The 13,338-nt window shown below is 41.9% G+C and overlaps 1 protein-coding gene across 1 annotated transcript; it reads left to right on the plus strand.

The window, feature by feature from the left end:
* Positions 1–4,173: 4,173 nt before the first annotated feature.
* LOC307190716 (glycine N-acyltransferase-like) lies at positions 4,174–12,568 on the plus strand (the record flags this gene model as incomplete). The annotated part of the gene is made up of 5 exons (XM_079930076.1): positions 4,174–4,251; positions 7,546–7,653; positions 9,115–9,241; positions 11,569–11,740; positions 12,166–12,568. The coding sequence occupies 5 exons, from the start codon at positions 4,174–4,176 to the stop codon at positions 12,566–12,568; spliced, it is 888 nt and encodes a 295-aa protein (XP_079786202.1).
* Positions 12,569–13,338: the final 770 nt, after the last annotated feature.

Consider the following 13,338-nt stretch of genomic DNA (forward strand, 5'->3'; position numbering starts at 1 on the left):
CTGCAAAGCTTGGTGTGAAGACAGCTTTCCAGGTGAGAACTCATGCCAAAAAAAAAAAAAAAAAAAAGATAATCATTGCTTTATGACATCCTCTCCACTTAACATGAGACAAATCAAAATGCTCGTATTTTGTTCTGTTCAGAATACGATGACAAATACACGTAAGGAAAAGGAATAACTTCAACGTAAGAAACGTGTATCTGGCACCTGTTCTGTAAAAGGCAACTCGTTAGGTACTACGAAAAATTCTTGCAGTTTTTGGATCTGAACTAATACAGGAATGAGGAAAGACCTGGGCATTTTCTGGCACTGGGGGTTCTGAATGGAGCACTTAATGCGTGAAAACACCCTGTACAGCACCCTGCTGAATCCTCCTGGTTATATTTTAAAGTAGGCAGTTTTTTGTCTCCATGAAGGTTGCTGTACGTAAAGTCAGAGAGGAAATGAGTAGCTGAGTAAGGACAAGAATACAGACCAGACCTATTGTTTATTTAAATCGTATAATAAACAAACTTACTTGAAGGCTTTCGCCTCTATTGCTACTACCACAATCTATCTTTTTATTTGTCTGTGTCTCTTATAAATGTATGCTTATGTATGTGGTATGTGAACTGTTTTAGGCCCTACATTTTCTCATTTTATTTCAACCCTTTCCCGTGTGTCCATATGTATAGGAATTATGCTAATATCATGGAGTCGCACCATAGTTTATATTTCCCTTCCCTATTGTTGAACACTGGGATTTTGTTCAGTCCTTGCTTATCTTTGTGTAGCTTTATCGGATTCTGCTGGGAGCTTTTTTCTTCTTTTGAATTGTTTTCTTTGGATTAATTTCTTCTTCTGGGAATAACTAGGTCCAAAGTTCTGAATTTCACTCCCAAGGACACTGCCTGTTGTCCAGTTCTGCCAGCTCACAGTGAGTGTGTCCAATGCCCTGGAGAATCACAGTCTCAGTAGTTTTCAATCTACCTTATTTATGAGACACCAGGATTGGTTGTTGGTTGGTGTGTGCATCCTTGGAGGGTGGTTCCAAACCCTATACTTTTCAGGAAATATGGTAATATTACACCCCACAGATATTTTAATTTTGTTGAAGTATAGTTGATTTACAATGTTGTGTTAATTTCTATTGTACAGCAAAACGATCCAGTCATATATACATATATATATGTTTTATAAATATATATATATTCCTTTTCATATTCTTTTCCATTATGGTTTATCACAGGATATTGAATACAGTTCCCTGTGCTACACAGTAAGACCTTGTTGTTTATCCATCCTATATATAATGGTTTGCATCTGCTAATTCCAAACTTGCATTCTATCCCTCCACTACCCCGCTCCCGCCTTGGCAACGACAAATCTGTTCTCTGTGTCTGTGAGTCTGTTTCTCTTTCGTAGATATGTTCATTTGTGTCGTATTTCAGATTGCACACGTGGGCGATATCATATGGCATTTTTCTCTTTCTGACTTACTTCACTTAGTATGAGAATTTCTACGTCCATCCGTGTTGCTGCAAATGGTATTATTTCATTCTTTTTTATGACTGAGTAATATTCCTTTGTATAATATATACATATATATGTATTTATAACTATATGTCACATCTTCTTTATCCATTCATCTGTCAATGGACATTTAGGTTGTTTCCATATTTTGGCTATTTTAAATAGTGCTGCTATGAACATAGGGGTGCATGTATCTTTTCAAATTACAATTTTTTCTGGGTATGTGCCCAGGAGTGGGATTGCTGGATCATATGACAACTCTATTTTTAGTTTTTTGGGGAACCTCCATACTGTTTTCCATAGTGGCTGCACCAGTTTACCAACAGTGTAGGATGGTTCCCTTTTTTCTCCACACCCTCTCCAACATTTATTATTTGTAGATGTTTTAACGATGGCTGTTCTGACTTCACCCCACAGATTTTTTTTTTTTTTTTTTTTTTTTTGTGGTAAACGGGCCTCTCACTGTTGTGGCCTCTTCCGTTGCGGAGCACAGGCTCCGGACGTGCAGGCTCAGTGGCCATGGCTCACGGGCCCAGCCGCTCCGCGGCATGTGGGATCTTCCCAGATCGGGGCACGAACCCGTGTGCCCTGCATCGGCAGGTGGACTCTCAACCACTGGGCCACCAGGGAAGTCCCACCCCACAGATTTGACATTCATCTTTATGTTGCATCTTATACTCCTTGTGAGTTGCCTCTAGATAAAAGATAAGATTGGCCTTCAGGAATGCTATACTTTTTACAGTCTTAAGAGCCTCTGGATTCAATTCTATCTACTCTCTTGAATAAACAATCCAGTGATGTCTGGGTAGTAGCTCTTTTTTTTCTTATCATAGATGACACGGTAGCACTGGATTGCATTCTGAACGGCTGCTGCAACTTTCGTGTACCGTTCTACGTTCGGGACCCGTGCCTCAAAAACTAGCAGCACCCCCTCAAATAAAGAAAATCCCCTTGCCGTTTCCTACGTCGTGAATCTCTTCAGTTCTCCAGTTACTTCTTCTTCCTCTTGTGTCTCTTCGTCCTTTCTCTGGGCCTCCAGTTCCGTCAGGTCTTCATCAGTAAGCTCCTTATGTGGCACAGCACGGAGTTCAGTGAAGTCGTCTTATTGCAGATCTAGCTCCAGCTTCTCGCTGAGGGTCACTAAGTGGCTGGAGACTTCTTTGGACTCCTCATCCACCTTCTCAAATCCACAAAAGTCGTGCACAAAAACTGCAGGTAAAGGTTCTTCCCAACCCCATTCATGGTGACGGCTGTAACCTCACGACAAGCAAATCAATGTTTTTTATGGCTTTGTAGATGTTATCATCCTTCCAAAATTGTCACAAGATTGTTCCTGATTCATCACTCGCCTTTACTGCCAGGTGAAAAGTGTAAAATAAATAATATTTCTTAAAAGTCACTATAATTGAGACTTCCCAGGTGGTCCAGTGGTTAAGACTCTGCATCCTAATGCAGGGGGCCCAGTTTCGATCCCTGGTCAGGGAACTAGATCCCACATGCCACAATGAAGATCCCACGTGCTGCAACTAAGACCCAGCGCAGCCAAATAAATAAATATTAAAAAACAAAAGTCAATATAACTCCTTGATCCATAGGTTGGATGAGCGACGCATGTTCGCATCTCTTAAAGTTCAAAACTTGAAATTTCGTATATAAGGGACTTATTGTATTCCACCTTGGCGAAAAACAGAAGTGCCCTTGCTATTCTAAAAGCACAAATTTACCCAGTTCTGGCCTGGAGCATGTCATCTCAGGCATGGTGGGTTTTATTACAACATCTCAGAATACCTCTTCGGTGCCTTCATTAAAAAGTAACTTGGGGGCTTCCCTAGTGGCGCAGTGGTTGAGAGTCCGCCTGCCGATGCAGGGGACATGGGTTCGTGCCTCGGTCCGGGAAGATCCCACATGCCGCGGAGCGGCTGGGCCCGTGAGCCATGGCCGCTGAGCCTGCGCGTCCGGAGCCTGTGCTCCGCAACGGGAGAGGCCACAACGGTGAAAGGCCCGCATACTGCAAAAAAAAAAAAAAAAAATTCATGCAGTATACAGCACTTTAACTCAAGTGGGGAGAAGGAAGGGGGGGAGAAGAGGAGGGGAAAGAAAAGACAGTAAGGAAGAGGAGTGGTAGTAGTAATAACATAACATATGTTCAGTGTTTACTATGTGACAGAAACTCTTTAAGCACTTATTTACTCTTTTAATGTATTAGCTCATTTAATCCTCACAACAATTCTATGAGTCTGGTAACACTATTATCCCATCTACTTTGAAGAAACCAAGGTACAGAGAATCTAAGTAACTTTCCAAGGTTGCACAGCTTATTACTGGTAGAGTCAGAAAAATCACTGACAGCAACTAAATTTCAAAAAAAATGTTATATATACTTTAGAATGTGCTTGTTAATGTAAAGTGAAGTTAATGACTAGAATTCATCAAAGTTTTAAGGTGAGCTGAAAAATTCAGAAGGCAGGCTCTGCATTTTCTGCCAGTCTCATCCTTCCTTGGAATGGCTGATGACTTTAGTGAAGAAGACGCCAATAAAGAGAGACGGAAGAGGGCTCCGGCAATTAGCAGAGAACTTGCTGCTTTTGTTTCTGAATCTCCTCCTGCTCTTCTCATTCCAGGCTGTTTCCTGGTTCTCTCCAGAACAGGCTGTCTTGCACGATGTTCCCATTGCAAGGTGCCCAGATGCTGCAGATGCTGGAGAAATCCTTGAGGAAGAGCCTTCCTACATCCTTAAAGGTGACAATGGAAAATTCTGAGGGGAGTAGGAATAGAAAGTTCCTGTGATGAAGGGAAAGAGAGACTAATATTTATTTATTTATTTATTTTTTGCGGTACGCGGGCCTCTCACTGCTGTGGCCTCTCCCGTTGCGGAGCACAGGCTCCGGACGCGCAGGCTCAGCGTCCATGGCTCACGGGCCCAGCCGCTCCGCGGCATGTGGGATCTTCCCGGACTGGTGCACGAACCTGCGTCCCCTGCATCGGCAGGCGGACTCCCAACCACTGCGCCACCAGGGAAGCCCAAGAGACTAATCTTTATTGAGCACCTATTCTGTGCCAGGCACTGGTGCACATTTTCTCTCATTTAATTTGCATAACCTCTCTACAAGACATTTGCTGTTATGCCCATGTCACTGATGTGAAGGTGGAGGCTCAGTGAAGTGCTTCGCCCAGTACCCCACAAATAGTGAGCTGCAGTGCTATGGTATAGACGTAGGAATGCCTGAGACCTAGCATTGCTTTTTGCTCCAAGCTGACTCAAAAAGTATTCCCTTGCTCCTTTCCAAGAAACGTTCCATAATAGCACTGGAAACTTGCCCAGAGTTCTCCTACAAAGTTAGCTGAGACTACATGTTAATTTTTAAATTTGTTCTCCTTAAAAGAACACTTGCCAGGTGAGAGGTTAACCGTCATGAGCCTTCTTTAAAATTAATGATAAGTCAATTTCTATTTCACTTAGATTTTCCAATTGCTCCGAACTTACGGCATATCAAGCTATTTTGTGCCTGACTCTGAGGACCTCTGTTAACCAAGTACAATTGATCAGAAATCTCAGGATTAAATAGAACATATACATAGATGCCCACATCCAGAACTGTTCGAGAGCAACTCTAATGATGGTCTGGGGTCCTCACCTGTGTTTTTCTTTAGCAACCAAAGGGATGGGGCCCATTCCAGTGGAATTTAAGTACAACCGTGTGTGTGTGAATGTGTGTGTGTGTGTGTGTGTGTGTGTATTTGGAGAACAACTTGTTTCCCTGAAAGTTTTTTGTAGAAAGAGAACTAGATTTCTACTGTTTTATAAGACACTCCTATAAGATACATACATTTTAGATAAGATAAATGCATTCATCTGCCTCACCCCCAATAGATATGTTACTCCATCTTTCTGTATAAAGGAGAAAAATGTTAGCATTATTTTATTTGTAGATCATATGGCTTCATTTTCATTTATTAGAAATAGACTAATGAAACAACTCGCCCTGTTCTTTAATTACTGCTGAAAATGCTTTCAAATCCACTAATTTAATATTAAAATGTCACCCACTTTGGTGGATCTCACTAATATTAATCTCTGTTACCTAATATTTAACTACTTTCACTTGATAATCCTTAAGATCCAGGCAACCTCTCAAAGAGACAGTCAATTTTTCTTAGAGGTTACATCAGTTATACATGTTATGAATGCTTGCCTAAGATATTTTTATGGTAAGTAGCTATTTTTGAAAATTCTTCAACCTAAAAGTTTTTCTTCCATGCTCTGTAGTATAGAATTTTGTGATTTAAATTTCTCTTTGGTCCTTGGGTTAAGTGGACCCCAAACATCTTGAGGAAACTCTTGGTGGTTCCCAAGTGTCCTTACTTGGAGCACCTCTGTGGTAAGATAAGGCGGCCCTCTTGGGTCCACAACTTTCATGAAGAAACAGCATTGGTTGTATATGAAAGATATACATTCTTACCCTAGTTGAAATCTAGAATAGCTGTTTGCCAGGTACCTTTAATGGAGGTATAACCTAGAACTCAATACTTGCTTGAGTCTCGTTGACAAAACGTCCATCTGTTCTTCTAAGTGTTGGATATTAAGTACATTTTATTGCATGTGTCAACTCCAGCTGAGTTCATGTAGAGTAGCTGCCTGGCTCACTACGTTCTGAGTTCAGCAGAAAAAAAAAAAAGAAAAGAGTTTTAATTAATTCAGCCCGGAGAATAAGAAAGAGGAAGAACTACACATATTTTCAGATCCTGTAATGGATAATGTATTAATCTAAAGCAATTTTACACACCCCCAAATGCAAAGGCATAAAAAGAAACATCTATATTTTGCCAAACTATAAGGAATTTCTATATCAAGCCTCCATTCATGGCTGAAAACAATGATTTCAGATAAGCTCAGGCAACTTAGATTTTTTTCCCCTTCTCTTTCTCCATAGTGTAACATCAATAGTCCACGTCGGGTGGAGGGTGGTAGGAGGGAAGGATGTTGGTATAGTCTTTGGTCATCATCTACCCATGGTAGAAACCATTAAATTGCGTACATTGTTTTTTGACCTTTGGTCGTTGGCACGTTTCCATGCTGGTATCTGCAGAGGCTTCATGTTCACAATAGTCATGTGGCCCATGGTGGTATCCACCGCTGCATTCCCCCACCCCCAAACCACCAGGACACTTAATGTCCACAGGCTATCTCATTCATTCTCTCCCTGCTTTCCCCTCTCTCTCAACAACCTATGCAAAAAGGCGGGGCTGGGGACTCAAGACTGGACCGAGACTGTGGGCTTCCGCAGCCCATTCTCTTGAGCATTTTGCTTTAGCCTTTGCTTATTGTGGGAGGAAATTACCTTTCCAGAGGGTACTGTGGACATACATGTTAAAGAGTTTTAAACATGTCCATATCCTTTGAACCAGCAGTTCAAAGGATGGATATGATGGATAATCTAAGAAAATATCAGGTGTCCATGCAAAGATTTCTGTGCAAGCATGCTCTGCAAAGAATTAGTTGTTAAAATGAAAATTTGGAAACAGCTGAAATGACCCTCAGTAGACAAATGCACAAATGAACCATGATACAACCATATAATGGAATCCTATCATTAGAACATAATTGAAAAATTTTGTATTTATGAACATAGAGATACACCCACAATTTATTCAGTGGTGAAAAATACCATGTATCAGATCATTTTACATTTGTAAAATTGTGTATCTCTACGAGTATGAATAGAAGAAAGTCTGGGAAAAGATAATATTAAATCCTACAAAAAAAAGAATGGTGTTCTTATGATCATTAACTTTATTTGTCCCAATATTTTACCATATACATGTTTGATTTATATTAGATGGGAAGAAAAAGCTCTCATCTGAGGTTAAAAAAAGAAAGTAGCGTGTGGAGATTTTAGACACAGATGCCCTATTTGTCCCTTTACCGCTGTAAAATTTCACAATTTCATAGACATAAACCTGTCCTGGTCAAACAAGGCACTTTGCCATCCCTTCCTAATAAGCTGACCCTCTCACTTTGTCCGGATACTGCAGGTTTATGGGACCGTCTTCCACATGAACCAGGGGAACCCTTTCAAGCTAAAGGCCCTGGTGGACAGGTGGCCTGATTTTAATACAGTGGTTATCCGCCCTCAGGAGCAGGTAAGTTGCCAGATGTGGAATGAATTTGCATCTATGTTTGTATTTGCTATGTGCCTACCGTGTGCCCGGCAATGTGGTAGACCCTGGGGCTACAGAAATGAATTGCAGTGATAGTGAACAAGTCCTTGCCTTTAAGAACCCCACAGCCTGGAGGAGAATACAGGTGAGTAAATAAATTACAACTTAGTGTAAAATGTTCAAAAACAGAAAATGTACAATATACGGAGATAGCACAGGCAAAAGCTGATTAAACTATGGAGTTTGGAGATGGAGGTTACAGGATCAGATTAGATATACTTCTTAGTGGATGTTTCATCTGAACTGGGTTTTGTAGATAAATATATCTTTGTTAGGCTGACAAAGAAAGGAGGACAGTCTAACCAGAGAAAGTAACAAGGACAAAGATAGGAAGGTATGAAACAGGACAGTTCGTTGGCTGATTATAAAAAATTTTTTTATAATATTAGAATTTCCATATACATTTTGGGGAAACATTTAGAAATTAGTGAAACTAAATAGTTAATACATTTCAAAGACAAAAAACCCTAAGTTTATTTTAAAACATCCAGTAAAATTATAACTTTATAAAAATACAAATATATCTTTCCTACAAATAATAAGTTATTTAAAATCCATGGAATTAAACAGTATATAAAATGAAGAAATTTATATTAATAATAAAAACTGAACTGCAATAAAATTATTTGACCTTTTATCTTAAATGGGATCTTAAGAAACAAAATGTGTTAGTGGTATCATTGCTGACTTGTGAGTGTATTTTTGTGCAACAATTCCAACTATTTTTGAAAAGGTTTCGAATTCTGCACTCAAGATAATATTTTCCTGTTTCTTCTTCCAAATAATCACATCTCTTATTTAATAATTTGAGGGGATCTTTCTAAATAAGTGGTTTCTTTGTTTTTCTGTAATTACAATTTGTTCAACTCTTGTATTATTTTATGAAAGCATTTCTAATTGGTTTTCATCTTCTTTGTCTTAATTTAGTATAGATGGAAATGTCAATCCAGAAATGTCAATAACCAAATTTAATACTGTCATCTTCATAGCTTCTGTATTCTGCAAGTGTTTGAAATATAGAAACATTTATTCTTGCAACAGAAGCTTTTCCTTGTCAATTGCTTTTCTCTTCTTCCTGTTGAAGAAGATGAAAATATAGAAGAATCCTTTCTAAATAGTTGTGTCTTTGCTTGAGTTGAAATTTTAATACAATATATGGGTAGAGAATAGTATTGTTCTGTAGTTTTTCATCATAATTTGAACACCTGAATCTCCCATCTTGATCTCATGATTTAAATGATTCAGAAAAATTTCTAAAGCACCAATACAAACACCAATATTTTAGTACTTAAAAATACCACAGTATAGTAGAATTTAGAAAAAAGTATTACAATCATGAAAAATAAGACATTTGTTTTGCCCCCCTTTTCTCAATGATAACAGGACATGACAGATGACCTTGATCACTACACCAATACTTACCATATCTACTCCAAAGACCTCAAAAATTGTCAGGAATTCCTCAGCTTACCAGAAGTCATCAACTGGAAACAGCATTTGCAGATCCAAAGTAAGTATAAAAGGAATGGAATCTGTGCTGAACCACATCTCCATCCTGAACAATTTCTCCTATGACATGTATCTCCTTTCTCCAAGCCCCAGACCCTCAGCCTGCTGTCAGTTTTTTTTACTCAGCTGCAACTATACCTGTAAAGGGGGAAAAACACCCTCAAAGCTTATACCTAATGGGCTTCATATAGAGGACTGTAATGTAATCCCCTGAGAGCTAAGGATTTATGGCATATTTTGTGGACATATCCAGCATGCCTTAGGGTGGTTGGGTATCAGAGCAGAGCTTTCCCCAGGGACTTTCATTCCCAGAATTGGAATGACAACTCATGTCACAGAACACCTCCTAGGTCATAAAGAGCAACTTATATGGTTATGAGCGTGGTCTCCAGAGTCAGACTACCTAGGATGGCATTTGCCTGTTACTTTGCCATGTGATCCTCGCCAGGGACTTGTCCTATCTGAGATCCTGACTTTCATATATAAAAATGAGGGTAATAATTGTACCTAGGACTTCCCGGGTGGTGCAGTGGTGAAGCATCCGCCTGCCGATGCAGGGGACACGGGTTTGAGCCCTGGTCCAGGAAGATCCCACATGCCATGGAGCAGCTAAGCCCGTGAGCCACAACTACTGAGCCCGCATGCCACAACTACTGAGGCTGTGGGCCACAACTACCGAAGCCCACGTGCTCTAAGGCCCGTACTCCGCAACAAAGAGTAACCCTCACACACCACAACTAGAGAAAGCCCGTGCGCAGCAATGAAGACCCAACGCAGCCAAAAATAAATAAATAAATGAATGACTTTACTAAAAAAATAAATGATGGTACCTAAAACACAGCAGTGTTGAAAAGATTAAATGAAATCTTAGCTAGGAATTGCTTAGTGCAATACCTGAATGTTTCAGTTAACTTTCACTGCATAGCAAACCTCATAATTCTGTGAACCAACAATTGGACTGGGCTTTGCAAGGCAGTTGTTCTGCTGGTCTCCTCTGGGTGTAGCTATGCATCTACAGTCAATTGATGGGTGACTGTGTGCTGGTTACTCTAAGATGGCCTAACTTACAAGTCTGAATGATGGTCTGACTGTCAGTGCTGGCTAGGCCCTGGTGACGTCATGATAAGAGCACATGTCTTCGGCAGGCTAGCCGAGGCCTTTTCATGTGGTGTTGGCCTCAAGTTAACCAGAAGCACAAAGACATGGTGAGCTCCAATGTGCAAGCATTTTTAAGCCTCTCTCTGCATCAAATTTACTCTTTCCCATTGGTAACACAAGTCATATGGCCAAGGTCAGATGCAGTGCAGGAGGGGACTATTCCAGGGAATGGGTACAAGGAGATGTGGGCAAACTGTGGGCCATTACTGCAACAATCTACCGCATTGGGAACATAGTAAGTACTCCAGAGATGTTGGCAACTATAATTATTATTATTTTTAAAAATTTTATTTATTTTTGGCTGTGTTGGGTCTTTGTTGCTGTGCGTGGGCTTTCTCCTGTTGCGGTGAGTAGGGGCCACTCTTCGCTGCAGTTACGCAGGTCCCCCATCGCGGTGGCCTCTCCCATTGCAGAGCAGGGGCTCCAGGTGCGCAGGCCCCAGTAGTTGCAGCTCGTGGGCTCAGCAGCTGCGGTACACGGGCTCTAGAGCTCAGGCTCAGCAGTTGTGGCTCACGGGCCTAGTTGCTCCACAGCATGTGGGATCTTCCCAGACCAGGGATTGAACCCGTGTCCCCTGCACTGGCAGGCGGATTCCCAACCACTGCTCCCCCAGGGAAGTCCCGGAAACTATAATTATTATAACTCACTTTCTTTGATCATCAAAACTGCATGATTGGGCTTCCCTGGTGGTGTAGTGGTTGAGAGTCCGCCTGCCGATGCAGGGGACACGGGTTCGTGCCCCGGTCCAGGAAGATCCCACATGCCACGGAGCGGCTGTGCCCGTGAGCCATGGCTGCTGAGCCTGTGCGTCCGGAGCCTGTGCTCCGCAACGGGAGAGGCCACAACAGTGAGAGGCCCGCGTACCACAAAAAACAAACAAACAAACAAAAAAACTGCATGATTATGTAGCCCAGAAAACTTAGTTCCAGTCCTGGTATTGCCTCTAATGGCATGACCATGGCTGAATGAATTTCTAGGCATGCTTTTGCTTTTCCGAAACAAGGAAAATTGCACAAATCCTGATTACATGAGCCCAGTCATACAGTAGCAGCACCGAGCCCATCACCAAAATTCTCTGACTAGAAATCCTCAGACACTTCTTACTCCACTGGAGAGCTTCTCCCTAGAATGGGCATAAATCATTGCATTTCTCCTTATAATCCCATCCAGGTTCACAGTCCAGCCTGAATGAAGTAATACAAAGTCTTGCAGCCACTAAATCCTTCAAAGTCAAGCAATCACAAAACATTCTCTATGTGGCGATTGAGGCAATAAGGGAACTGGCTCCTTCCCTGCTGGATGTAAAGAACTTATCACTTAGCCATGGCAAACCCAAGGCCATGTGAGTTTGATAAAAGCTCTCTACACTACTTACGCCTCTCACTGACAGAGCAGCCTCCCAACTTCTCTTTCTGCTTTTACTCTGTCTGCCCACAATCGATCTTCTTCAAAGCGGCCAGAAGAATCTTTTTAAAAAACGTAATTCAAACCGTGTTTCTCCCCTGCTTAAAATACCCCACCATTTCTTTTCTCACCTGGAGTACATCAGGCCTATGTCAACTTCTTTGACCTGCCTTGTCCTTCTAGCTCACTCAGTCCGACAACATCGGCCTTCTTTCTGTCCCTCTGTCATTATAAGCTCACTTATACTCCAGACTTTGCGTTCGCTGTTTCCTCTGCCTACTCTGTCTCTCAAGATACTAGAGGTAAGAACAAATATAAACCTCTAAACTCATGGACTTTGCTTTTCTCTTGGAACATCCATAGTGACCAAGAGATGTTTAAACTCTCATCGTTGGATCCTACCCACGCTGCCGTGGTGAATAAATTCTGGCATTTCGGTGGCAATGAGTGGAGCCAGAGATTCATCGAGCGCTGTATCCGGACCTTCCCCACCTTCTGCCTGCTGGGGCCCGAGGGGACCCCTGTGTCCTGGTCCCTGATGGACCAGACAGGAGAGATGCGGATGGGGGGCACCCTGCCTGAGTACCGGGGCCATGGTCTCGTCACCTACGTCATCTATTACCAGACCCAGGCTCTGATCAAACGTGGCTTCCCCGTGTATTCTCATGTAGACAAGAATAACAAAATTATGCAGAAAATGAGTCGCAGTCTGAATCATATCCCTGTGCCCTGTGACTGGAACCAGTGGAACTGTGTGCCTCTGTGAAGCAGCCCTGAATCCAAGACAGTTCGGGATGGACCTGAGGATGCAGCTGGAGGAGCCGACGGGTGGGTGGAGGGAAAGAACCAATTGTAACTGTAATCGTAGGTAAAGGAGTGGACATCGTGTGGGTCCCGGGGCAGCAGTGTGAATGGTCGACAGGACCACCACCGTCGATGGGCTTGCCTTAGATATCTCAGCATAAGCAGCATCTGGTCCTCCTGCAGTGGTTTCATACTTCTGGTCCCCAAGCTTCCAGTATCTCCACCATGCTTCTTCATCTGCTACATGTTGCCCCAAATGGCTTCCCCTGGGACTCTTAGGGCATGGGTTGGTAGACCCTTGCCAGTTTTTCCAGGGAGGGCTAACACTTCCTGGGCATTATGACTTATTCCTCTCTTTCTATGGCTTTTCCCTTAGTGAGGAGCAAGTGGACTCTACTCTTTAGGTCTGTAGACATTATCCTCTCCTCTGATTGCTGCTTTATAGGTATATTAAATATGTTATATACAAATATATATGGTATATTATGTTAAATATGTTATGCATGATATAGCAGGGAGAGTTATTAAGAAAAAGACTAACTTATGTTAGCATGTACCCCCCCACCCTTCCACTCTGGGGAAAATGATTCAATATTGCTCCTAAAAGCTGAGCTTCCTAAAGTCACCTGAAACCCTCAAACAATAAAGAGATTTTGTGTTTGATTGTATAGGCTGAAGCTAAGTGGTTCGTGATGAGGAAACATGGTGTGAGTTAACGGGGAGAGGAAAGTG

The sequence above is a fragment of the Stenella coeruleoalba genome (assembly GCF_951394435.1).
Source record: "Stenella coeruleoalba genome assembly, chromosome: 8".
Taxonomy (NCBI): Eukaryota; Metazoa; Chordata; class Mammalia; order Artiodactyla; family Delphinidae; genus Stenella; species Stenella coeruleoalba.